At 47.5% G+C, this 25,735-nt stretch overlaps 1 protein-coding gene across 4 annotated transcripts in view; it reads left to right on the top strand.

The window, feature by feature from the left end:
- The window catches only part of GBF1 (golgi brefeldin A resistant guanine nucleotide exchange factor 1), a 209,099-nt gene that overhangs the window by 151,657 nt on the left and 31,707 nt on the right, over positions 1-25,735 (top strand). For all 4 annotated transcript variants that reach the window (XM_015424302.1, XM_015424301.1, XM_015424300.1 and 1 more), the window contains 8 exons: positions 123-248; positions 1,349-1,431; positions 3,026-3,262; positions 4,187-4,280; positions 6,684-6,860; positions 12,457-12,521; positions 12,626-12,749; positions 21,753-21,824. In XM_015424302.1, the coding sequence (XP_015279788.1) occupies positions 123-248; positions 1,349-1,431; positions 3,026-3,262; positions 4,187-4,280; positions 6,684-6,860; positions 12,457-12,521; positions 12,626-12,749; positions 21,753-21,824 (978 nt within the window). The remainder of the gene's footprint in view (positions 1-122; positions 249-1,348; positions 1,432-3,025; positions 3,263-4,186; positions 4,281-6,683; positions 6,861-12,456; positions 12,522-12,625; positions 12,750-21,752; positions 21,825-25,735) is intronic.

Below are 25,735 nucleotides of genomic sequence, written 5' to 3'. Positions count from 1 at the left end.
TAATGAAGAAAAAAATCAGGTGATTGAATCAGGACATTTCAAGTTGACCAATGGCAATAAATAAATGTTTCATTTTGAGATATTTATAATGGTTCTGACTTGCACTGCTTTTTACTTTTCAGAAATCAAATGGGTCCCCATTTGCTAACAGTGATGCTTGTTTTGCCTTGGCATATGCAGTTATAATGCTGAACACTGACCAGCACAACCATAATGTTCGGAAACAGAATGTACCCATGACTCTAGAGGTGAGATTTTTAACAGTGTTCACTTCCCTTTGTGTCTAGACATTTCTGTTGGCTGTGATGACTAAGGGGAAACCTATACATCCGGAGGCAATGAACCTCTGAATGCCGGTGCCAGGAGCCAACACCAGGCAGGGAAAGGCCTCGGCCTCTGGACTGTATGGACCACTGGCCTGATCCAGCAGCACTCTTCTTGTGTTCCTATGTTCTTTAAGCTCTTCCGTCCCTCCACCCTTACTGTTTTCTGCACCTTCGGCTTGGTTTGCGGTATCCTAAAACATAATATTAACCACCACCACCCAAGTTCCAGTACAGTTTGGATATTATTAGTGATCAAGCACATCAACACATGGCAATATGATAGGAAGGATGTTGACAAGCTCGAGCATGTACAAACCATGGCAACTAGGATGGTGAGAGGGTTATGAGGAAAGTCTTATGAGGAAAGGCTGAAAGAGTTGGGTATGTTTAGCCTGTGAAAGAAAAGGTTTAGAGGGGACATGATTGCAGTCTTCAAATATTTGAAGGGCTGTCATGTAGAAGATGGAGCAAATCTATTCTCTCTTGCTCCGGATTGCAAGACTAGCTCTAATGGGTGGGAATTACAAGGGAGTCGTTACTGGCTAAATATCAGGAGAAACGTCCTAATGGTAAGAGTGGTTGAGCAGTGGAACAGACTGCCTCGGGAGGTGGTGGATGCTCCTTGGCTGGACGTTTTCCAAGCAGAGGCTGGATGACCATCTTTCGGGTGTGTTGTAGGGCTATCTTTCGGCTATGCTCCTGCAGATTGCAGGGGGTTGAACTAGATGACCTGCAAGGTTCCTTCCAACTGTAACATTCTATGATTCTATAAAAGTCTGATTTGAGAAGGCCATGAAGAATGCGACTCAAAGAAACATCACAGTTTAGGATTTGGTGTTTGTTTGCCTTGATCAAATTCATGGAGTCACTGAGTGAGTATATGTGATACAGAGCCCACCAACCCTCTCAGCATCGGAAACACCATTTGTAGAACACCCACTTTCCTGCCAGTTAGATGTCATCTGAAATTGTTGTGGTCTTAGTAGAGTCTTTATGGTGGCTTCTTTAATTGCTCTTTACAGGAATTCCGAAAGAACCTGAAGGGGGTAAATGGAGGCAAAGACTTTGAGCAGGACATGCTGGAGGACATGTACCATGCCGTCAAGTAAGTGTTGGTGTTTGCCTGCTGCTGGAGGGGATGACATTAAGGAGGGGGGGGGCCTCCGTAACAATGGAGGCCCAGGTAGCAGCCACTGCCAAGTTGGCCTTTTACCATCTTTGACTGATTAGGCAGCTGGTTCCCTTCCTCGAACGCAGTGACCTGGCAACAGTGATCCATGTGATTGGATTGGATTACTGTAATGCTCTCCACATGGGGCTGCCCTTGTCCCAAATCCGGAAGCTGCAGCTGGTGCAGAACGACGCAGCCAGGTTGTTGATGGGAATCCCAATTCGGGAGCACATCCGACCTGTGCTGCAGGCATTGCACTGGCTGCCCATAGCATACTGGGTTCGCTTCAAGGTGTTGGTTGCTACCTTCAAAGCCCTTTCTGGTCAGGGACCTGCATACCTGAGGGACCACCTTTCCCCACATATGTGTCCGATTCCCCATGCATTCGAAATAAATCCATGTTTGAAGAACAAAGTTAAATTTATTATAAAGCGATGGTTAGATCAGGAACACAAGAATTGTTAGGAATGACTACAGACCCCAAAGGGAAACATAATAAAGGAACTTGAACCAGGTTAGGACCAATGAGTCCAATTCCCGCTGGCGGGAAGGCAGATAAAACTAGCGCCCAATTCCTTGGGAACACAACGGTTCTACAACATAAACACCAGCTCAGTTCTCAGGCATGAGATACATAATAAGCAAAGCAACGCCATAACTCCATCCCACCTCCAGCTGGTTGACCTTGAGCAGTTCCGCAGATGTAGCAAGCAAAAGAAAGTAAACACCTACACAGGAGGATACTGGGGGGGTATGGACAGAGTACAATGTAACATGTAGAAAAGAACACACCACCCTATGGCAGCTTGCTGACATAATGGCCCAGAAGACGCTGAGATCCGGGACCCAGAATCGACTGGCTCTCCCGAGCTTTAAGGAGGCCAGATTGACTGCAACTAGGGCCAGGGCTTTTTCGGTGGCGGCTCCTCTCTGGTGGAACGAGCTCCCAGAAGAGACCAGGGCCCTACGAGACCTCTCACAGTTCCGCAGGGCCTGTAAAACAGAGCTCTTCTGCCAGGCCTTTGGAGCTGCCACCATGTAATACTCCACTGCCAACAATTAATAGCTATGTTGGCTGAACCCTGACCCACCGTTCCGTTAAATATTGCCCGTGCCAGTCACCTAAGATAACCGAAGAAGACCGAAGAGCTGACCGTAAACTGAGGGTATTGCTAGCACTTTACTATGTTTTATTATGTTTGAGTTTTTAACATTCTATGTATTTTAACTTATGTGATTTTATGTACTGTATTGTTTGAATTTTACTCTGTTGTAAGCCGCCCTGAGCCGGGCTAGGCCGGGAGGGCAGGGTAAAAATGTAATAAATAAAAATAAAATAAAAATTATCAGAAAGACTTCTTCTAACTGACGAGGGACTAGTCTTTTTCAGCTTTCTCCCAAATTGGTCTGGGACTCTTGCCAGGCTCCAATTGCAATTTTATTAGGTGATTGTCATGGAATGCATGTGGTGTCAATGCAAAAGATTAACGATAGAAATGCATCATCATTTTGCTGTCGTCTCCAATAGAAATGAAGAGATAGTGATGCCAGAGGAGCAGACGGGCCTCGTAAAGGAAAACTACCTGTGGAGTGTGTTGCTGCATCGTGGGGCCACTGATGAAGGAATCTTTCTGCATGTGCCACCTGGCAGCTATGACCATGACCTCTTTGCCATGACGTGGGGACCGACTGTCGCTGCCCTCTCCTATGTTTTTGACAAAAGCCTAGATGAAACAATCATCCAGAAGGCACTCACTGGTTTCAGGTAACTCCTTTCTGCAGCATTTGGCGGGTCTCCATTTTTTAATGCAGCTTTTCTTTACTTTGATCGAAGCTTCTTTGACTAAGGAAGATGGAGACTTAGTGTTTAGCCCAGTGAAAATGCAGTCGTGGGTAAGTGTCAGGACCCACAGCTAACAATGAAGTACACACATTCAGGAACGGTTATACTTTTATCGCAAAGCTATAGATGCAGTAACACAGACACTGTTAGGAATGGCGGCGACCCATAGAACCTAATGGGATATAGGGTATTCGTATGCACTGCCCCCCGGCATGGGCCACTTAGGTCCCCTCCCGCGCGCGGGATAACTTAGGAAACCGTTAGGTGACTAAAGCTGGGAATTAGGAGTCTCTCACGGTAGAGAGGAGAGCTCCAGACAACACAACCTCCTCCTGCACATCTGTGGAGGCAAGCATTTCAGCACAGGCAGAACAGCAGGGATAGGAATGCAATAGCCAGTAGCAAGACACAGAATGAACTCCCCAACCCCCATGGCAGCATAGCTGATAGTAAGCAAGACTGGAAGTTGTATTTCTGTGCTTTCCTCCCTCCCTCCCTCCCTCCCTTCCTGGCAGATAGGTGTATTTTCTGTGTGTCTGCTTTGGACACAGCTATCCTTGTGAAACTACATCAGTGAACGACATCATTTTACTGTATTTTACTGTTTTATACTTGCGTTTTTATTGTTATAATCTTGGCACATTGTGCCCTTGTCAGCCACCCTGAGCCTTCGGGGTAGGGTGGGATATAAATCCAACGATAAATAAAAATAAATAAATAAATATAAATGTTGCTGGCTAGGCTTCTTGTTGTTAGCATCTGATGCAGATGAAGCTTTATGTAAAGTAATGTGAAGCAAGGTGACAAGTGGGGTGACTCTTCCATTGGCTGTGGTTTGTCTTTCAGGAAATGTGCCATGATTGCTGCCCATTATGGCCTGAGTGATGTTTTTGACAATCTTATAATTTCCCTCTGCAAGTTCACAGCCCTGAGCAGTGAGGTGAGTCTGCAAGGGAGGGGTGTGAAGGGGCCGCGAAGCTGGTTTCAAACGGTGGGTTAGATGCTGACGGTGGTTGTGGGTGAGGCTGGAAAGGGGAGGTCAGACTCGAAGAAAACAAGTCCCTCATCCCTCAGGACAGCCTCCCAAATTCCTTAACCATATAAAGCATCGAGACAAGCCATAAACATTTTTAAAAATATATATCCGGAGCAGGAAACCAGCCAGAGAAGCAGTGGGGGGGCCTGTGGGTGACAAAAGAATAAAGGGATTGCTAAAGGAAGGTGGGGAGATGGCATCTGGGTTCACTGTGGAAAGTGCAGGAGATGCACTCATGCCAGTCTCGCTGAGACTGAGGGGGGAAATTATCTGGGGGGGTGGGTCGGGTCATAGTGGATAGTTCAACGGAAGTATCAAGCGCAGTGTGCTGCAGTGGTGGAAAAGGCGAACTCTATGCTAGGGATTCATAGGAGAGGAACTGAGAATAAAACGGCCAATACTGGAGTGCCCCTGTATAATGAGGCCTCATTTGGAACACTGTGTGCAGGTCTGGTCACCGTATCTCAAAATGGACATGGCAGAACTGGGGAAAGTGCCGAGGAGGAGGGCAGCCAAGAGGACCGAGGGGGTTGGAGCATCTCCCCTATGAGGAGGAAAGGCTGAGGAGTCCGCTGGGGCTTTTCCATTTAGAAAAGAGATGGCTACGGGGGATACTGTAGAGGTTTATAGCATTATGCACAAGTTGGAGGGATTTGACAAAGAGAAAATTTTTCTCCCTCCTTAAATATTAGAACTCAAGGGCATCTATAGAACAGCCCCTTACATTTTCCTCTTTTCTGAAAATCCGTGGCTGTCCCACCCTGTCAGTATGATATTTTGCTGCTGGCTCAGCCCAGGAACTTGAGGGAAGAGACAAGATCACTGTCTTAACTTAAACTTCTGAAAGACACGAGAGAATTTTTAAAGTTCAAAAATAAAGTAATTTATTCAACGTAGAGGGGGAAATCGGTCAAGTGAAGTCAGGGATAAAATTACTGAGGTAAATCAATAACATGCTCTGAAGTAAATCAATATAGGCACAGACTACAGTTCATATGTTTCAAGCAATAGTCTTAGAATCTTTAAGATGAGAGGCTTTTGTTTCAGTGTTTTCTAAATTTCTTGGGTTTAACTGACTCTTCAGGTTTCAGCAGGCAGTCTCTAAAGACACCAGACAAAGGATCACTCCACTCCTCATAGCTCTCTCCCTTTTTATCTGGGTAGGGAATCTCTTGGTCTCACTAGAAGATCTATCCCTTTTTCTGGCCCAAATGGGAGTCTTCAATGATCTACCCACTCCCTCTTGTCAACCTTCCCAGTTCTCCATCCGTGGTAAACAGCCCTCAGTCAGGGCTAAACACAGGGTGCTTTCACACACACATTTAGGTTAGTTTAGTTTATTGTTACTATGATCCAAGATCAGCAGAATATCAACAATATACAATACACATTAAATTCATAAAATAGATATTCTGTACAGAAAATGTACAGTTAATAGTAACAATAAAAGTATTAGAACATGCCAGAGTGCAGAATCTTGCTACCTTAAAGGGTAGTTTTGTTAAAACAGTCAGCAACAAGAGAAGTTCTGACTGTCTGTCGGAAATAGCAGGTAGCAGGAGATGGCAGGATTGGGTGGAGGGGGAAACCTCCTTGGGTAGTGAGGGTTAGGGTTTCTTGTGGTACAGCACTGTATGCGGGTACTGTATGAGTCTAGGAGCTGATGAGGGTTACTCAAGGACAACAGAGATTATTTGGTGGCTTCAGCGTTCTTCACAGGGCGTGTGGGAAAGGTCCCCAAACTTACCATCTAAGATACAAAGACTCTGCCTGATTTTCCCCTTGTGCAGCAAGTTTAATAGCAATGTTTAATAACAGAGTAGACCTGCTTTATGCACTTGTTTAAGTGATATCATGCATGCATGCATGCTTTAAACCCTCCCCAAGGAAGACTGTAGCCACTGGAGGTAGATTGGTACTAGGGATGGAGGTGCTGCTTCAGGCACAGTGGGCCCAAGCCACTCCTTTCATTATGTGATAACCTGCAGCTTAAAAGGAAGCCTGCTGGCTAGCAGGGAGATTGCCCTGTGGCTCCAGTCTGCTGCCTAAACTGGAGCTTCCAAATTGTTTTGCAAGGTCGTTCAAATAAAGCGTGTCACTGTAGATAATCTTTGAAATCTCCAGAGCATGAATGATTGTGGCCAGGGCAGGCGAGAGGCACAGTCCACACAACATTCTCCAGTTGGTTAACAACTTAACTCCAGTCTTTCTAGTAAATAGTTGTTTGTTCCCTGACTGGTTCTTGTCTGATCTTTAAAGGGAAAAAGAGGGGCTAACCCTGACCTCTGTGTTCCTCTTCTCCTGCAGTCCATTGAGAACCTGCCCACTGTTTTTGGAAGCAACCCGAAGGCCCAGATTGCAGCAAAGACGGTGTTCCACTTGGCTCATCGCCATGGCAATATTCTGCGAGAGGGCTGGAAAAACATCATGGAGGCCTTGCTGCAGCTTTTCAGAGCCGAACTGTTGCCAAAAACCATGGTGGAGGTAAGAAACTTGGTAGCAGGAGCAGTGTGCACTCCAAGCTGAGTTAGTGTGAGCTAGCTCACAATTTTTTAGCCTCTGGCCTTTGTCTTCGCTCAGGAAGGATGGCTCCAGAATGAGCTAATTTATGCAGTAGCCAAATCGCTTGCTCACAACGTTAATGTCAGTAGCTCACAAAGCTGAATTTTTGCTCACAAGACTCCATGGCTTAGAGGGAGCATTGAGCAGGAGCCTGCCTGATTGGACCCTGCACACACTGTTTGCCATCACCGGCATTTAGCTTAGCACAGATTGGTTGCTGGGAGACCACCACACTGAGAAAGACGGTTGTGCCTTGAAAAGGTTAGGAAAGCCTGGAATACGTTAGCATAATAATTTGGAGGCTAAAGAGCTTTATGCCATCAACTCAGACATTCGATGAAACAAACCATGAATTGTCGTATCTGCAGAAAATGGAAGGCCTCCCAATTACAATTTCCTGTTAAAGAAGACAGGATTGAAGGTTCTGTCATTGTTTTCCACTATCACAGTTTCTGTTTTCTTTACAAGAAAAAAAATACAAGGCATATATGAGGTATTTGAAGGTAAATGTCTGTTACCTAAAATTAAGTAGTTGCTACTCTGTCCCCAACTCCTGCCAACCTAGCAGTTCGAAAGCAAGAAATTGCAAGTAGATAAATAGGTACCGCCTCGGTGGGAAGGTAACAGCGTTCCATGCGCCTCAGCATCTAGTCATGCCGGCCACATGGCCACAGAAATGTCTTCAGACAGCGCTGGGTCTTCGGCTTGGAAATGGAGATGAGCACCGCCCCCTAGAGTCAGATTTGACTGGCTGTCGAGCAAGGGAAACCTTTACCTTTCAATAGTTTTGTAGACTAGGAAAGGAATGAAATCAGGACCATGGAAGAAATTAAGGATGGGAATCACCGTGCTCAGATTTTAAAGTTCACATTTGTCAGTTACAAGCCAATTAGAAAAAGTTGTAATCCACTAGTAATTATTTATTTAAAACATTTATTATCCGTCTTTCTTCCTCACAGAGCTCAATATAGTTGCTTGCAATATAGATAAAATACATAGAACAGAATACATAAAAAACATGAAGACTAAAATTTTAAATCAAAATGTAGGCCTGTTAGCAAGCTTAATCAACTGTGGTTCTTCACCTCCCTCCTAAAGATCAAAAGTGGGGGGGGGGGACCTGCCTCCCTGGGGAGGTTGTTCCGTAATCGTGGGATTGCCACAGTAAAGGCCGTTTCTCAGATACTTACCAAGCAAGCGTCTTTGGTTGCTGGAGGGCCTTTCCCTGTGATCTGAATTCTCATGCAGGAACATATGAGAGAAGACATTCCTTCAAGTACCCCAGTCCCAAGCCATGTCATGTTTTAAAGGTCTAAAACAACACCTTCGATTGGGCTCAGGATGAAATCAGTAGCCAGTGTCATTGCTGTATCAGGGTCACATGCTCCAGATAGCTGGTCTTGACCAGCAGTCTAGCTGCAGCTTCTGAACACTCTTCAAGGGTAGCCCCAAGTAGAGCACATTGCAGTAGGCCAATTTTTTTTTTTGCATTCACTTTTTATTGTTGAGCATATCCGTTCAACACAATCATATGCTCATTTTCCATTTTTAAACAATCTTGAAACAAACATGCAAACAAAAGGAAAAAAAATTCATCTGAGGTTACTATTACAACAGCCAATTTTTTTTTCTCTTTTAATCCCTCTTCTTTTCTTATGCCCCTATCTTACCCGTTTATGGATCCCATCCAACTTCCCCATAACTTATTAATCCTCATAATACCACACAAAAACTACAGTTTCTACTAACTCACATAATGCTATATTCTTCTATCTTCTTCTTCTGTACCTAAAACGAAGAGTTGAAAGGGTTGCCTCCGATTATGGGCGCTGTAGAGAACCCCTCTACAACGAGAGGCCAAATAACCTCTCTCCCTATATACGGAGATCTTGGGGGGGGGGCACACTCATCGCCTCCTTGCTACACCCATTTATGGCACTGCAAACTCTAAACTTCAAGTTAAACACCTCTTCTATATTTCTATCCTTCATAAACATGCTTATCCTATAACCTAACTATCAATGCCAAAGTATGTTGTTCCCCTCACAGCTCCCCATCTTTCAATTTCATAACAGCTTCAACAAGTTTTTTCCCCGTCATCTCATTATATGCTGTGAATGTTTTATTTTTTATCGTCACAGCCAAATGTCCAAGAGCTAACCATCTGTATGGTATTTCCTTCTCTCTCAATGTTTTAGCCGTTTCACGCAAGCCTCGTCTTGCAATCAGCACCTCTGGGATGACGTCAGCATATAAAAACACACAAGTGTCCTCTAAGAGCAAACCCTTTTTCCCCCGAGCTATTTTAAACAGTTTATTCCTTGTGTTGAGCTCTTTGAATTCAATGATTATATCTTGCGGGACTCCTGCGGGGGCTCTCTTTGAAATGTTAATGACCGCAGTATCTGTAGAAGCCATTTGTTTAATTCCTGCTTTAAGTTTCCCGTTGCACAAAAGTTGGGGGAAACTCCCCGTAGCTTCGCTTTTCTTTCCCTTAGTCTCGTCTCCTGGAGGATAATCCTGTTTTGGGCCCAATTTTCAAACATCCGTATCTCTGATAAATCATCCAAAACTTTCTTAGCTGCCTGAAGTGCAGAGTCTGCCTTCTGGTCAGTTAGTTTTACAGCTGAAGCCATTTCGTCTAGTTTCTGATTTATTGGGTCGATAGCACTCTTGAGCTGGGCGAATTCCTTTCTTAATAGTCCTACATCAGAAGACAAAGTCTTTATCACGCTTTTAATCTCCTCTTTTATTTCTTTTAACGCCTGTGCAATTGTATCTCCTCCAGCTGCGGCCATTTCTTCTGGCAAGGAAAAATCACGCTCTGACTCAGAGTTTGTTTCTTCCGTCGTTAGTAGTTTAAGAGGTGACTTTTTAACTCCTCTTTTGCCTCGGGCTTTTCCCTTAGCTGGCATTGATAATTTTTTATAAAGTTACCTTGTTTTTAAAGAGTAAACGTTGTTTATCTGTTGGGGGTTGCAGGAGAGCGAGCAAGCTGCAGCTGACCAGAAGGACTGCTGCCACGCCCCCCGTGAAATCCATGTGTTAATCACCGCAGTAGGCCAATTTAGAGGTAACTAAGGCTAGATCTGATAGACCAAGGCCGTAGCTGGGCAAAAGCACTAGTCCAGACTGTCACAGGCCCCTGGTTTCCTATGGTGACTGCTGTGTCAAGCAGCACACCCAAGCTGTGTGAACCTGGCTTTTCAAGGGGAGTATAACCCCCACCCAAGACAAGAGAGATCTGAAGCCCCTGGCCTGCCTTTTTACTAATCCAGAGAACCTCTTTCTTGTCAGGATTAAATTCCAGCCAGTTCACCCTCCTCCAGGGACTCCACGCACCATTTCAGAACATCACTGACAGTACAAAACCCCAAGTTCAGTCTCCAGGTCCTCTGTAAAAAACAAATCCCTGTTCGCATGGCTGGGAAAAATTACTCTTCCTCTCTTCCTGAGAGCTGCTACCAGTCAGATGAGACAATTCTGGTGGCCTTGTTTGATTCAGGGTCGCTAGTAATTTTCTGTTATCAGCTGCTGTAGCATTAGCATCAAATAGCTGTAAAGCTGTCTTTAAATTTCTCAGTTGCCAAAAGTGAATGCTAGAGGTGTAACAAAAAGAACATGGGTCGCGTGTGCATGTTAATGAAAGTTACACATAGGTTTTTTTAAAGTATTTTTTTCCATTTATTAATCGCTTTCCCCAGTGGGCTCAAAGCGATGTACAGTTACTCAATATAGAAAGGGACTAACAATGTTTGTAGGGGATAGGGAAGACAACATATGGCTGCGGTCACACGCAACATTAGCCACGCAAGAGATACGGAAGACAAGCGGAGTTTCCGGTCGCGATCTCACCAGCACATCTGGGAAGCGTAGCGCTTCCGTGGCACAACTGAGGCTTCCTGCCGAAACAGCGCAGCAAAAAACTAGTACCTTGGAGGTACTAGTTTCCAGAAACTGCGGGGCAAGGGCAAGCGTCTGATCGCGTTTCCGGTGGTATCCGGCGCCCGCCCATGTCCCCTTGCGGAAAAGGGTTTTTTTTTTCCCACGTCTCCGTGGATACGCACACGCACCCAACGGAGCATGCGCATTCACAGTGTACACAAAAAAAGAAAACCAGTTCGCCGCGCCGCGCGCTTCTTCATTGCGCGCAGGCGTGTGTTGTGATCGGCACCTCTCCCTTGCCATGGAACCTCCACAGTACCTCCACAGAACCTCCACAGTAGGTCTGATCGCTTTACTGCATGTTAGTTTGCCCCGGGGCAAACAGCCACACTTCTCCTCTGCAGTTTCCTGCCCGTGTGACAGGGGCCTATATTCATTTAATTGCACACGCCGTCACTGCCCAGTGTAGACGTCTTCTGGCTTGGCTCCGTCGTTTTCCGCACGGCTGCTTGTTGACCAGGCTTCAGGACCCATATGTCAATCGCCACACTGCCACCGCCTGGCCGGAACATTCACTGCAGGGATTCTTTGTAGCCGAGAAGTTTTTTTTGCCTTTTTCAAACCTCGACCAGAACGTCCGACCGTCAGCTAACACCCTCCCACAAGGGAGTTTGGTGTGCCCACCCTCTCTAAGGAGTGGTTCCCATTTTATCTACTCGCCGAAGCTTTCAAATCGCTGTTCTTGATCACAGACAGAGCATTTAATAATCTGCTCTAGAATTTTTCCAGGTACTGGTGTCAAACTGACAGACCTGTAATTTCCTGAGTCCATCTTTTTTCCCTTGAAAATTGGGACAACATTCGCTCTTCTCCAGTCTTCCGGCACAACACCAGTACTCCAGGACATCTCAAAGATTAGAGCCAGAGGCTCTGAAATATCATCTGCAATTTCTTTTAGCACCCTGGGATGCAAGCCATCCAGCCCTGGAGATTTGAAAGTATTTAAGGCAGCTAGATGCTCTCTAACCATTTCCTTACTTACTCTGGACTGGCAGTTCCTCCTTCCTTCATATGCTCTGCAGTCTTCAGTTTGCATACAGCTCACCTTACGGTTAAAGACCGACACAAAGTGAGATCTGGGTAATTCTGCTTTGTCTTCATCCCTTGTTAAGGCTTGACTGTCCTCCCCTAGCAATGAGCTTACCCCATCCCTGTTCTTTTTGCTCCGAACATAAGCATAGAAACTTTTCTTGTTATTTTTAGCTTCCCTCAGAAGCCTCATCTCCATCTGCGCTTTAGCCTTTCTGACACCATCCCTACAGATTCGAGCCTGTTTCTTGTACTCACCCTCAGTAATTTGACCCTCCTTCCATTTCCTGTACATATCCCTTTTTAGTCTCAGCTCTTCAGAGAGTTCCTTGTTCAGCCATTACGAACATTCCATTCATAGAACAGAAGCAGCATTGCTTTCTGATGGGTGATCTGTTAGCCTAAAGTGGACCACAGCAGGTTATGCTAGTTAGGAATGCTGCAGTTTTCTGTGGTTGATTTTGAGTGGAAGAAGGAAGCTATGAACCCAGCAACCCTTATAAGCGATAAGGTTATACCCACTCTACATTGGTTTGATTCACAGGTTGAAGATTTTGTGGATCCCAATGGCAAGATCTCTCTGCAGCGTGAGGAGACACCTTCCAGCCGGTGGGTAGCCCAGCCAGTGTGGCCAACTAGCAGGCAAATGTGTCCAAGTGTTGCTGAGTACTGTTTCGTCATTCACTAACACATGACATGTCCTTCTTTTGTAGTGGTGAGTCCACGGTGTTAAGTTTTGTTAGCTGGCTGACACTCAGTGGCACGGAACCATCTGGCGTGAGAGGGCCATCTACGGAGAGCCAGGAGGCAAAGCGAATGGCCCTCGAGTGCATAAAGGTAATGGATGGCCCATACCCAGGAACGAGGGCAGTGGGGTCTGTCTGCCTGCCCAGGGAGCTAGATATCATTATAACTCTGCATGCAACAGGATCTGGGACGGAAAGAGTTAAGAGGATTCGCTCACTCAGGTACATTTGGCCGTCCCGTCGCGTCCCCTGTCCCTCTCTTTGGTTAGATGTTGAGTCTCTTTGGCTGTTGCTTGCCTTCTGTTTCATCTTATATGGGACCTTTCTTCTTCTCTCTCTTACCTGGGCTTGGAGATGTAGCAAGTGAAACTTTTTGAAGTTAATCTGTTCACAGTGTTAAATGTACTTACAGCAATATTTCCTGTAAGATGTACTTCTATTTTTGTAAGTAAAATTTCTTTCTCTTGTTACCATTGAAGTCAGATCATCTTTGTAGTTTGTTTGAACAGCCATTTTCCCCCTTAACCGGGAAACATGGAGGATCAGGGATGCTGCGTAAGGCTTCTGTGCTTCCAAAACAATGATGTTCTGTTTTGTTTTACATTTGACCCAATAGAACTAGGGCAGTGGGATCTGTCTGTCTACCCGCCAGCTAGACAGCAGAAAAGAAAGCTAGAACCATACCTGTGTGCAGAATGTGTTGGGTTGGAAAACCAGGAGCTTGTACGTGTGTGATGTACACAAAAACACAGATCTTGTTTGAGAAGAAGATAAATCATCAGCAATATTTAGAGAACATTAAGTGAAACTGGATTTCACAATCAGTTTCGTTCCACACTTGCATGTGTGTCCTGTAAACTTTCCAAGGCAGCATTTATTGTGCTTTGCTCTCCCTCAAGAGTTTTATTTTGTCTTCATCCCAACTATGTGAGGCAGTTAAATGAAGAGAGAGCAACTTGTCCAAGGCTGACACTTGGTGAACTCCACGGCTGAGCAAAAGAAATAAAAAATGAATCCTGCTTTCCAGACTTTTAACCCTCTAGGTTCTCTCCATGGAGGTGGAGAAAATGTCAGTTGCCCCTGAGTGGAGGAGATGCTCCTTCCACTGTCCAAACAGGACTGCTCACGCTGCTTCCCATCCGCAGTGGAGGAGTGAGGCCCGCGGGAGCCACCCTGGCACTTCAGCAGGCTGCCCCCCCCCCCCGGGGGGGGGGGGGGGTTTGCTCTGAGGGGGGGGAGCCTCTCTCTCTCTCTCTCTCTCTCTCTCTCTCTCCCCCCCCCCTTGATGAGCCGTGTGCCCTTTCCTGTCTGTCTGACACAGCCGCCCCTGTCCATAATCATGAAAACAGGGGGACACTGAGGTGGGGCCATTTGCACCTCCTGACACCACCTTTTTGAAAGCTTCCCCTCAGACTGGGGAAGAAGGAGTTCACATTAGACTTTCTCTTGGCCTCTACATGCAGGAGAAAGAGGTGGTCACACACACACCCCGTAGTCTGAAGTGGCACACACCATTTTATCCTCCCAGCCCTCGAGCACCTTGTTTGGTGGCATGGGCAGATGAAGCCCTTCCCATTGGTAATGATGGGCAGATAGCAAGGACCTCCAAAATGGGGGGGGGGGAGAGTCAGGCTCTGGGTTTTAGATTCCCCACACACACACACCCAAAAATTCAAAATATATTTATTTATTTATTTTAATGTATAATCTGCCCTCCTTGCCAAGGTGGGCTCAGGGCGGCTTACAAGAAGAAGAAGAAGAAGAGATTGGATGTATACCCCATGGCCCTTCACTACCCAAGGGAGTCTCAGAGGGGCTTACAAACTCCTTTCCCTTCCCCTCCCCACAACAGACACCCCCTGTGAGGTCGGTGGGGCTGAGAGAGCTCTTTCGAGGACTGCTCTTGAGAGAAGAAGAAGAGATTGGATGTATACCCCATGGCCCTTCACTACCCAAAGGTGTCTCAGAGGGGCTTACAGACTCCTTTCCCTCCCCCTCCCCACAACAGACACCCTGTGAGGTCGGTGGGGGCTGAGAGAGCTCTGACAGAAATGGCTCTTTTTCAATAATAGCTCTGACCAGAACTACGGCTTGCCCAAGGTCATCCAGCCAGGTGCGAGTGGAGGTGTGGGGAATCAAACCCGGTTCTCCCAGATTAGAGTCCGCTCACTTAAACACTACATTAAACTGGCTCTCATAACAATCATAAATACAATGAATACAGTTAAAACCTATCGTTAGCATAAATTACTTAAAATAACAATCCTTTAAAATATAACACATAAAACGATGGAACATACTTATGCAGTAGGAGCATTAGATCTTATAACATAATTTAGGGTTAGGGTTAGGTGCCAGTGCTTTCACACCAGCCCCGTCCTAATTTACTATGCAGTGAGGACAGGTTGGGAACCACGATGGTAACACCCAGGTTACAGACCGGGGTGCCAGGGCACAGGGTCACTCCTCGGTGTGTAGTGCAGCTCCTTAGTCGAAAGCCTGGTGGAAGAGCTCCATCTTGCAGGCCCCACGGAACTGCGGAAGATCCCGCAGGGCTCTGGTCTGTTCCAGGAGCTCATTCCACCCAGGCTGGAGCCACCACGAAGAAGGCCCTGGCCCCGATTAGTGAAAGACTTATCTGGGGCCCAATCAAAATCTCTGCTGGTCCATGTCAGGACTCCTAAGAGGCCTGCCAGACTTGGTGTCAGCTAGCTGCCATTGTATCTGGTGTTACCTGCTTAACACGTCTTGTGCTCTTCCCCCCCCCCCCTTGGTTCCTGTAGCTTCATTTTGTTTCTCTGTACTTTGCGGAACTGGCCAAGGTCATGCAGCTGGTGGTGCGAGTCGGTGCTTCGCTCAGCTTGTTATGGGTATCTACCCTGTGAACTGAACCTGTGTTGATTGTACTGAACTGTTACGTTCCCATGAAATGGGCGCACGTTTACAAGTTCTATTCCCACCAGCGGGAACTGGGCTCATTGGCCCCAACCTGGTTCAAATCCCTTTATTATGTTATACCTGTGTATTGGTAGTCATTCCTAACAATGTCCTTGTTCCTGCTTGAACCATCGCTTTGAAATAAACCTTGCTTTGAATCAAACGTGGAGTTATTTCGAATGCCTGGGGATCCAACATTTTGTTAGGAATCCACTTTTCTCTATCATCCCAATTCTGACGGCTGTCATGAGTGGGAAGTAGGAGAAACCAGCAACCACGGAGGCAACTCCGGTTACGTCCGCTCCTTTGGTCACGACGGCCACTGAAACGCCGGTGACTACATTGGGACTAACAGGGGCCGTCGGGGGAGCGATCCCGCAAGGGGGATACCTTCCATGGCCGCCGCCTACCCCGTCGAAATGGAGATGCGGAGCAGTGGGACGACTGGTCTCTGTATGACTCGAAAGGGACTAAAGAGATCTTTTCTCACAGAGGCAGTGCTCTCCGAGAAAGCCTGTTTGACAGGGGGATGTACCCGGGAACGGTCACCGGACGTACGGAGAGAGCATCTCAGCGGGAAGACGAGATGTGGGCAGCAGAGAGAGAAATTCGGAGAGGGGAAAGAGACTCGGCTGAAAGCAGCTATGACCCCCGAGACGACCGAATAGAAGACCTCGAGAAGTCGGTACAACAACTCATGCGAACGGTGGGCGATGTTTTCGATGCACTACCGCAAATGATGGATATGCGTATTGCCAACTTGGTGGTGACTCATGGATTACAAGCGCAGGCCCCAATCCCGCAGCAACAACCCCAAGTGCCACCACAACCGGCGCTTCCAGGACTGCTGCCACCTATCCCAGGTCAAGTCCGCCACCGGGTCTGCCACCCCCTTTGATCCCTGCGCAACCGGGACCTCCGGTAGCACCAGCTCTTCCCCCTCCAGGAGGACCTGGGGCACCAGGAATCCCACAAGCGGGACCGAGGGCGAGACCGAAGGATTTACTGGATGCCACGTTTGATGGGAACCCAGAAGAACTTGCTTTCTTTACGGTGAGGGTACAAAAGCTCGTGACCCAACATGGACACTTTTTCCTCGATGACAGCGGCCGGATCGATGTAATTGCCTCCCGACTGAAAGGAGCAGCTGCGACCTGGTATGTAGGACTACATACTAACCGGGGCCCTGAACTGTTTAACTTGAGGGCTTTCATGTGGGCGCTGAGAACCCGCTTTGAAGACGTAAATGCAGAAAACCGGGGAAAAGCCTTTTTGCGCACGTTCAAGCAAGGTCGACGTTTGGTGAGAGACTATACTGCAGAGTTCCGAAATCAAGCCGCGAAGTTACGCGATTGGCCTGACAAAGTTTTGGTGGAAATGTACAGAGTGGGTCTGAATGCGGAGATCAGAGAGACCGTGTTACGTTCGGTTGACCCTAATTCCTTGATGGCGTAGGCTCAAGAAGCGGAAAATGCGGAGAGCTGCCTTCAAACCATCAGGCTTGACATGGCAGCCAACGGAGGGAGAGGGACCCCACCCCCTCCCCCGAAGCCGAAACCAGCGCGCTTGTCGGACGCGGCCAGAGACCTGAGGATGAAGATGGGACTGTACCTGAAATGCGGGGAAAGGGGCCATTTCGCTGCGGACTGCGGAACCGGTCAAGGGAAGGACAAGCCTACGCTGCCGACGCCGAAAGGGAATCCAACTACCCAACCGAAAAGAGGGAGCGCCAAACCCAAATTCTCCACAGCTTTGCAAGCCGCGACGGAGGAACCCCTGGAAGACTCGGGGGAATCCGATCCTGAACTGCGGAAAACGGGAACGTCCTGCTGTGAAGAGCGCACAGCAGCAGGACCTTTTGAGTCAGGAGGCGCCTATTGTGGTGAGAGAACCCCCCTCTTTATTTTTTGTGACTGTCTCGCTGTTAAATCCGATTCTGGGAACACATGTGCGTGTAAAAGCACTGATTGACTCGGGGTGTGGGAGAGACTTGATTAGCCCCAAGGTGGTGGCTAGTTTGGAAGCGGGCATAAAGAGACTCAAGTCCCCGATTATTTTCACCCAGATGGATGGGGCACCCATGGATCCTTGTGTTCATGAGACCATGCCACTGAGGGTGGGTGCGGGAGAACATTGGGAAGAAAGAACTTTTGTGGTAACTCCCAAATCGCAGTTTGCTCTGGTACTCGGAGCCCCATGGTTGTATTCACATGATCCCTATGTACTATGGGAGGAGGGCAGGATTGACTTTGTTTCACCTAAATGCAACAAGCACCGTTGGGAAGAAACGTGGGGGCCCCCGCCCTCGCTTGAGTTCCCTTGCGCTACCTTGACGGCCGAGGAAATGGCGTCCCTTCCCCCGGAGTATCATGACTTGGCACAGGTCTTTGGCGAAGAGGAGGTGGACGAACTGCCCCCCCACCGCAAATCCGATTGCGGCATTGAACTGTTGCCGGGCTGCAAACTCCCAAGGGGGAAGATTTACGCCATGGGGCCCGCGGAGAAATTGGAACTACGGAAGTTCCTTGACAAAAATCTCGCCCATGGTTTTATCCGCCCTGCCTCCTCTCCTTTTGCCGCACCTGTGCTTTTCAGGAAAAAGAAGGATGGGGGGCTCCGTTTATGCACAGATTACCGGGGTTTGAACGCGATTTCCACTACCAATGCGTACCCCCTTTCCTTGATTAAAGACTTGGTTGCGGAAGCCACCAAAGGGAAGATCTTCTCTAAACTTGATTTGCGTGATGCCTACTTCCGAGTGCGGATCAGAGAGGGCGATGAGGGGAAGACTGCGTTCAATACCCCGCTGGGACAATTCGAGTACTTAGTGATGCCCTTCGGGCTTCAAGGGGCTCCTGGGGTCTTCATGAACTTGATTAATGAGGTCTTACATGAGTATTTGTTTAAGGGTGTGCTTATTTACTTGGATGACATTTTACTGTATTCACAAGACCTCCCCTCACATATCAAATTGGTTCATAAAGTTCTCAAGACGTTGCATAAGCACAAGCTGTTTGCTAAACTTTCCAAGTGTGAGTTTCACCAATCACGTATTGACTTTTTAGGCTACCGAATCTCGGGAGGGGGGTTGGAAATGGATCCGGGGAAAATCAAAGATGTGGTCGAGTGGGAACCCCCCCAAACCAGAAGGCAACTCCAAGCGTTCTTAGGATTTTCCAATTTTTATAGATTTTTTATTAAAGGATTCGCCCAAATAGCCCTCCCCCTCACTGACTTGTTAAAAACTAAAGGGAAGGGATTTGACGCAACGAAGCCGGGGGCTCCGCTGAAATGGACTCCTGAATGTGAGGCGGCGTTTAACAAATTGAAATGCATGTTCACCTCTGGACCGATCTTGGCCCACCCCGATGAATCGAAACAATTCATTGTCCAAACCGATGCGTCGGATGTCGCTATGGGGGCGGCTATTCTCCAGAAGGGGGACGATGGGCATTTGCATCCGCTAGCTTTTGTGTCTAAAAATTTTTCTGATGCTGAACGTCACTGGAGTGTGTGGGAGAAGGAAGCATCGGCTATTCGCCTTGCCCTTTCCACGTGGCGTCATTGGCTGGAGGGGGCCAGGGTCCCGTTCGAGGTATGGACTGATCATAAAAACCTTGAGACCCTGAAGTCCCCCCGTTCTCTCAACGCCAAGCAATTGAGGTGGGCGGATTTTTTCTCCAAGTTCCAGTTCACTTTGCATCATTTCCCCGGGTCTTCTAACTCGCTGGCTGATGCCCTGTCCCGCCTCCCGCACCATGAGAGCCAACATGAGGTCATCTGACTCGATCTTCACTCCCGCCCAGTTGGGGGGGGGCTGTCGTAACGAGAACGCAAGCACGCAAACTTCCCACGCCAGCCTCGTCTCCTGTTTCTCCTCCTCCGGCCCCTCTGTCATCGGATTGGGGGGGGGCGCTACCGTGCTGAATTCTCTAAGGAGGATGAGGAGGTCCTTGCCACATTACATGGCTATGTCCGCAGCCCAGAAGGGTTGGTTTATTCTGACAATAAACTTTATGTGCCTATTTCTCTCCGCAGGGAGGTTCTGCAACTCGCTCACGGATCTAAGTTGGCAGGACATTGGGGTTTCGTTAAATCCCTCCAACTGCTGCGGCGGCAGTTTTGGTGGCCTCACATGCGCAAAGATCTTCTGGATTTTGTTCGCACCTGTCAAACTTGCGCATTGTCTAAACCGAGGGGGGGAAAGTCCCCTGGTCTTCTGCAACCCCTCCCCACTCCTTCCAGGCCTTGGGAGGTGATCTCGATGGACTTTATCACTGACCTTCCCCCTAGCAAGGGGAAAACTGTAATTTGGGTGATGGTGGATTTGTTTTCTAAGCAAAGTCATTTTGTTCCCCTTCCTTCCCTCCCAACGGCTCAAAAGCTGGCTAAGTTATTTCTCTACCACGTGGTGCGCCTCCATCTTTTGCCAGCTAAGGTGATATCCGACCATGGCACACAATTTGTTTCTAAATTTTGGAAGGAATTAATGAAAATTATGGGGGTGGAACAGGGTTTGAGCAGCGCTTACCACCCAGAGACCGACGGCCAGACCGAAAGGGTTAATCAGACTCTTGAACAATATTTACGCTGTTTTACCAATTATCAGCAGGATGACTGGTGTGACTTGCTACCATTGGCAGAATATTGTTACAACAACACGTTACACAATTCCATTAACATGTCTCCTTTCAAGGCTGCTCTGGGATATAACAGCACCCCTTTACCATTCCTGGGGGGGGGGTGCTCCTCTACAGCCTATGGATGCAGGCTTGTGGTGTAAATCTTTACAGGATGCTTGGCCATTGTTGTGTAGTACTTTAAATGCTGCCAAGCTGGCATACAAACTTCAGGCTGATCGAGGAAGGGTGGAGGGATGGGACCTCAAGCCTGGTGATTTTGTCTATGTATCTACCAAGAATATCAAACTTTTGCGTCCTTGCAGGAAACTTAGCTGGAAATTCATTGGTCCCTTCAGGGTGCGTCGAATCATAAATGATGTTGCTGTAGATGTTGAACTGCCTAAAAATTTGAAGTCTCTGCATTCTGTATTTCACATGAGTCTTTTGAAGAAGGACACAGGCCAAGGCAAATAGAGGCCTGCACGTGACCCCCCTCCTCCTATCATGCTCGATGGGGAGGAGCATTTTGAAATAGCTGACATCTTGGATTCCAGAATTAAACGTGGTAAATTGTGGTATCTCATCCGGTGGGTGGACTTCGGACCCCAGCACCAAGAATGGGTGGAAGAAGGGGATATTCGGGCCCCTTACATGCTCAGAGAGTTTCACAAAAAGTTCCCGGGCAAACCGGGAGGTCTCCCGCCGAATCCGGGAGGGGGTGGTTAATGTGTATTTTTGAGGGGGCAGTATGTCAGCTTGCTGCCATTGTATCTGGTGTTACCTGCTTAACACGTCTTGTGCTCTCCCCCCCCCCTTGGTTCCTGTAGCTTCATTTTGTTTCTCTGTACTTTGCGGAACTGGCCAAGGTCATGCAGCTGGTGGTGGGAGTCGGTGCTTCGCTCAGCTTGTTATGGGTATCTACCCTGTGAACTGAACCTGTGTTGATTGTACTGAACTGTTACGTTCCCATGAAATGGGCGCGCGTTTACAAGTTCTATTCCCGCCAGCGGGAACTGGGCTCATTGGCCCTAACCTGGTTCAAATCCCTTTATTATGTTATACCTGTGTATTGGTAGTCATTCCTAACAATGTCCTTGTTCCTGCTTGAACCATCGCTTTGAAATAAACCTTGCTTTGACTCAAACGTGGAGTTATTTCGAATGCCTGGGGATCCAACACTTGGCAGTTGTGACATCTCAGGACTGAACTGGGATCCTGTTGACCATTTATGGGAGATGATGTTAAGAAAATGAGTACAGTCTTGTTGAGCTCCATTTTGATACCATACATCTCTTTGAGAATTCTTCCAGAACTCTAAGGTTCTTCATTTGATGGTGGAGGGAGGGAAGTGCTGGGATTCAAGTCTTACCTAGAAGTAAATCCCCCAAATCAGTATTGCATGGAAACTCTCTGTGGGAGAATACATTTGGGACCTTCTCAAAGATTCTTTCATTTCCTCAAGCTTTATAGGCTCATGGACGGCCCCCCGGCACCTTTCTCCTGATGCTCATCCTTCCTAACTTTCTCTCTTACAGCAATGTGACCCAGAGAAGCTGATCACTGAAAGCAAGTTTCTGCAGCTGGAGTCCCTCCAGGAGCTAATGAAGGTAGGGGTGTGTGTGTGAGAGAGGTGTGTGTGTGAGAGAGAGAGAGAAAGAGAGAGAGAGAGGTTGGCAAGCTCTTTCAGCCTTTGTGGACTGTATGGAATGACGTGTGCTAGGTGACATGAACAAGGAGTCCTGTCCTATGAACCCTTGGGATACACTGCATGCTGTGTTGGTATGAATCTGCCACAGAAGACTTGGCCCCTGGGGTAGCTCTGGAGGTGATGGAGAGCCCGCAGGATTTTCTCTTGGCTAAACCTCACCACTGACTCATTCAGAGTGCTAGAGCACCTTACAACAGAGGACCCCAAAATTGTGCCCGTGGGTGCCCGACAAGTCTTTTTAGGAAGTGGGTGTGGCTAGGTGGGGCTTTTGCCCTGCAAAGATTTTGATTGGCCATTGGAGATTTGAAAGCTTTTGATAAAGATCTTCATCAAAGGCTCCTAACTAAGCTCAACAGTCATGGGATAAAAGGACAAGTCCTCTTGTAGATCAAAAACTGGGTTATTCCTAATTCATAGGAAACAGAGAGTGAGTATAAATGGGCAATTTTCTCAGTGGAAGGTGGTAAGCAGTGGGGCACCGCAGGGATCAGTACTGGGTCTGATGCTTTTTAATTTGTTCATTAATGATTTGGAGGTGGGAGTAAGCAGTGAAGTGGCTAAACTTGCTGATGACATGAAATTGTTCAGGGTGGATTGAACCAGGGAGGATTGTGAGGCCCTCCAAAGGGATCTGTCGGGGATGGGCGAGTGGGCGTCAGCGTGCCAAATGGGGTTCAGTGTGGCCAAGTGCAAAGTGATGCAAAGTGGGGCCAAAAATCCTAACTATAAATACACATAGACGGGTTCTGAAATGGCAGAGACTGACCAAGAGAGAGATCTTGGAGTCGTAGTAGATAATTCACTGAAAATGTCGAGACAGTGTGTGACTGCAATTAAAAAAGCCAACACTATGCTGGGGATTATTAGAAAGGGAACTGAAGCCAGTATCATAATGCCCCTGTATACATCGATGGTGCAACCTCATTTGGAATATTGTGTGCAATTCTGGTCACCACACCTCAGAACAAGGGTATTATAGCATTGGGAAAAGTGCAGAAAAGGGCAACTAGGATGATAAAAGGGTTGGAACACTTTCCCTATGAAGAAAAGCTAAAGCACTTGGGGCTCTTTAGCTTGGAGAAATGATGACTGAGGGGTGACATGATTGAGGTTTATAAGATTATGCACGGGAAAGAGCAGGTAGAGAAAGAAGTACTTTTCTCCTTTTCTCACAATACAAGAACTTGTGGGCACTCGTGGGCACTGAATGAAATTGCTGAGCAGTCAGGTTAGAACAGATAAAAGGAAGTACTTCTTCACCCAAAGAGTGATTAAAACATGGAATTCACTACCACAGGAGGTGGTGGTGGCAGCTACAAGCATGGACGGCTTCAAGCGGGAATTAGATAAACATATGGAACAGAGATCCATGCTCTGTATTCTTGGTGTGTGTGGGGTCAACAGTGGGAGGGCTCCTGGTGTCCTGGCCCCACTGCTGGACCTCCTGATGGCACCTGGTATTTTTGGCTACTGTGTGACTGAGTGTTCAACTGGATGGGCCGTTGGCCTGATCCAACATTGGCTTCTCTTATGTTCTTATGATTGGCTGTCCTGCTTTTTAAAAGCATTGTTTTGGTATTAGCTGCCACCATAGCGCAAGGATCTTCTTCACTGTGTGACTGAAGAGAAGCTATGGCCCTCCTGCAACAGCCATTTTGTGGCTGTGCCCACCATGCTAAAAAAGGTTGGAGACCCCCTGCCTCACCACAATCCTCTTAGACAAGGAACAAATTTACTGCAAGGGAAGCTGAAGCTAATTGGGGTATGATGAGCATGGTGTGAAGAACCTAAAGCACAGATTGTCTGTGGAATTAAGAGTGTGTGTGTGTTTTTTAAAAAAGACAAAAAAACAAGTATTTTATAGAATGGCCCAAAAAATCAAAATAATAAAATGTAGACATTGGCAGAAAACTGGCTTGGGTTACAGACAAGTCTTCATACAATTAGTTTCCCAAATGGAGTCAAGACACGTTTCTTAGCCCAGGCAAAGGAGCAGGAAATCCATCCCAGCTAGCAAAGTATCTTCTGGAAGCTGAGTGAGGAAAAGCTGCAGGTGGTAGAACCGACAGTGGAAACAAAGCATGAAGCACAACCTCGGCATGTGTGTGGATTCAGGGGCTGTGGAGTCACTGCTGACTTAGGGCAACCCTGTGAGTTCATGACTGCCCAGATGTCCTCCCTTTAGCAGCTCTGCTCATGTCTTGCAAGCGGAGGGTTGTGTATCTGACCTGGGGGTCAGACCTGGGGGGTCCTGGCTTCCAGCACACTTTGGATTGTCTCATCATAGGGCTTTGAGGGTATGAGATTATCAGGAGTGGTTTGTCATGGCTGCCTTCCGTGTGGCACTAACTAACCAGGGCTAGCTGAAGAGGCACTGTCATAGATCCTCCACCATTGCCACCTTCCGCTACTGCTGCTTACCACCAGCTTTCAAAGACTCCTCCCCTCCCATCACCATTGGAACTGTCTGTTTGCTTCTGCTGATGTGGCTGTTGATTCCCAAAGGGGATGGGTGCCTCTTAGTCTGGGGTCTCAGCTGTGACTAGTTCTACCTTGAGTGACCCTGTTGGAGTTCAGCTTCTTTTGAAGTAATCCATTTTTCCTTTTTTAAAAGCCCCCCCCCCCTCTGGTCAGGGAGAAGGCAGGAAGGGGGGGGGGAGTTAGAGCTTTCCAGACTTGCCTCAGCCCACCTTCATGCAAATGCTAATAGGTCTAGCTAGAGAGATGGGCCAGTCCCCCCTTCCAAGCAGAGAACACAGATTTGGAGGAATTAAATACTAGAGAGACTTCAGGAAGGAACATTCTGGAGGCTTCAGGAAAAGCTTCTTTTGCAACCCAGCCAGATTTGGTCAGTGGGTGGAGAAACAGATATGATAAAAACTCCTTGCAGCAAGAGGAAGCTCTCTTTAGTGCTGGGTCCATCAAAGCAGACAAAACTCTTAACTGAGTTCTGGAGGAGGCAGCCGTCGGCCATGTGCTTGCCTGTGAAGCAGGAAGAAAACTTCAGGGTAAAGGAGAATCTGTAGCGATCCATAAGATCCTAAGTTAAGGAGCCTGTCCTATATTAATAGCATCTGATAGGGCACGTATAGAGAGACAGAGAGAGAGAGGGATTGCGCTTTACCCATTTCTTTTTAATCCCTTGCTCAGTCTGGTGCTGTGCTAAAAGCATGCTTGTGAAGATTTTGTTTTTAATAAATACTTTATAACTTTTTATGCTGGCAGCGTTTCTCCGTACCACATAAACCTCCACCATCTTGGATACACTATTTTAAAAGGGACGCTAGGGGGAAGGCAGTCAGTTGGCAAGCGGCTATTTATTTTATTTTATTTATTTTATTGGATTTGTATCCTGCCCTCCCTACATAGCAGGCTCAGGGAAGGTTAGTTGCTCACCAAGAAGGGATTTTTAGAAATTCGACCCCTAAGGGGGTCAGAAGGAGTAAAATGTGCTCCCCCCATTGATTCCTATGTGGCTGCCAGGCTGCTGCCTCCTCGCACCCCCCCATTCGGATTGGTCAGCTGCAGAGCTCAGTGTTCTGAGGTAAAAAAAAGCCAACCGTTACAGGAGTCTGCAGACAGCTAATGACAGTTGAGGAAATCAGGAATGGCCATCAACCACCTGTGAGGTGCAGTAATCCTGCTGGCCCAGCCTCTCTGATGGCTTCCAACACCCCCCCCCCCCCCACTTCCTACACCTAACAGGCGGTTGTCTGTCAGGTGCAGCAGGGTGCTTAAAGCCATGAGGGAGCCCGCCCCAGCAGTAATGCCTTAGTGATCCTGCCAGCCCCGCCTCCACAGTGGCTTCTA

The sequence above is a fragment of the Gekko japonicus genome, unplaced genomic scaffold (assembly GCF_001447785.1).
Source record: "Gekko japonicus isolate JY-2015 unplaced genomic scaffold, Gekko_japonicus_V1.1 scaffold2432, whole genome shotgun sequence".
In the NCBI taxonomy this organism is placed as follows: domain Eukaryota; kingdom Metazoa; phylum Chordata; class Lepidosauria; order Squamata; family Gekkonidae; genus Gekko; species Gekko japonicus.
Note: the sequence above shows the minus strand (reverse complement) of the source record. Positions and strands in the feature narration are given on the sequence as shown.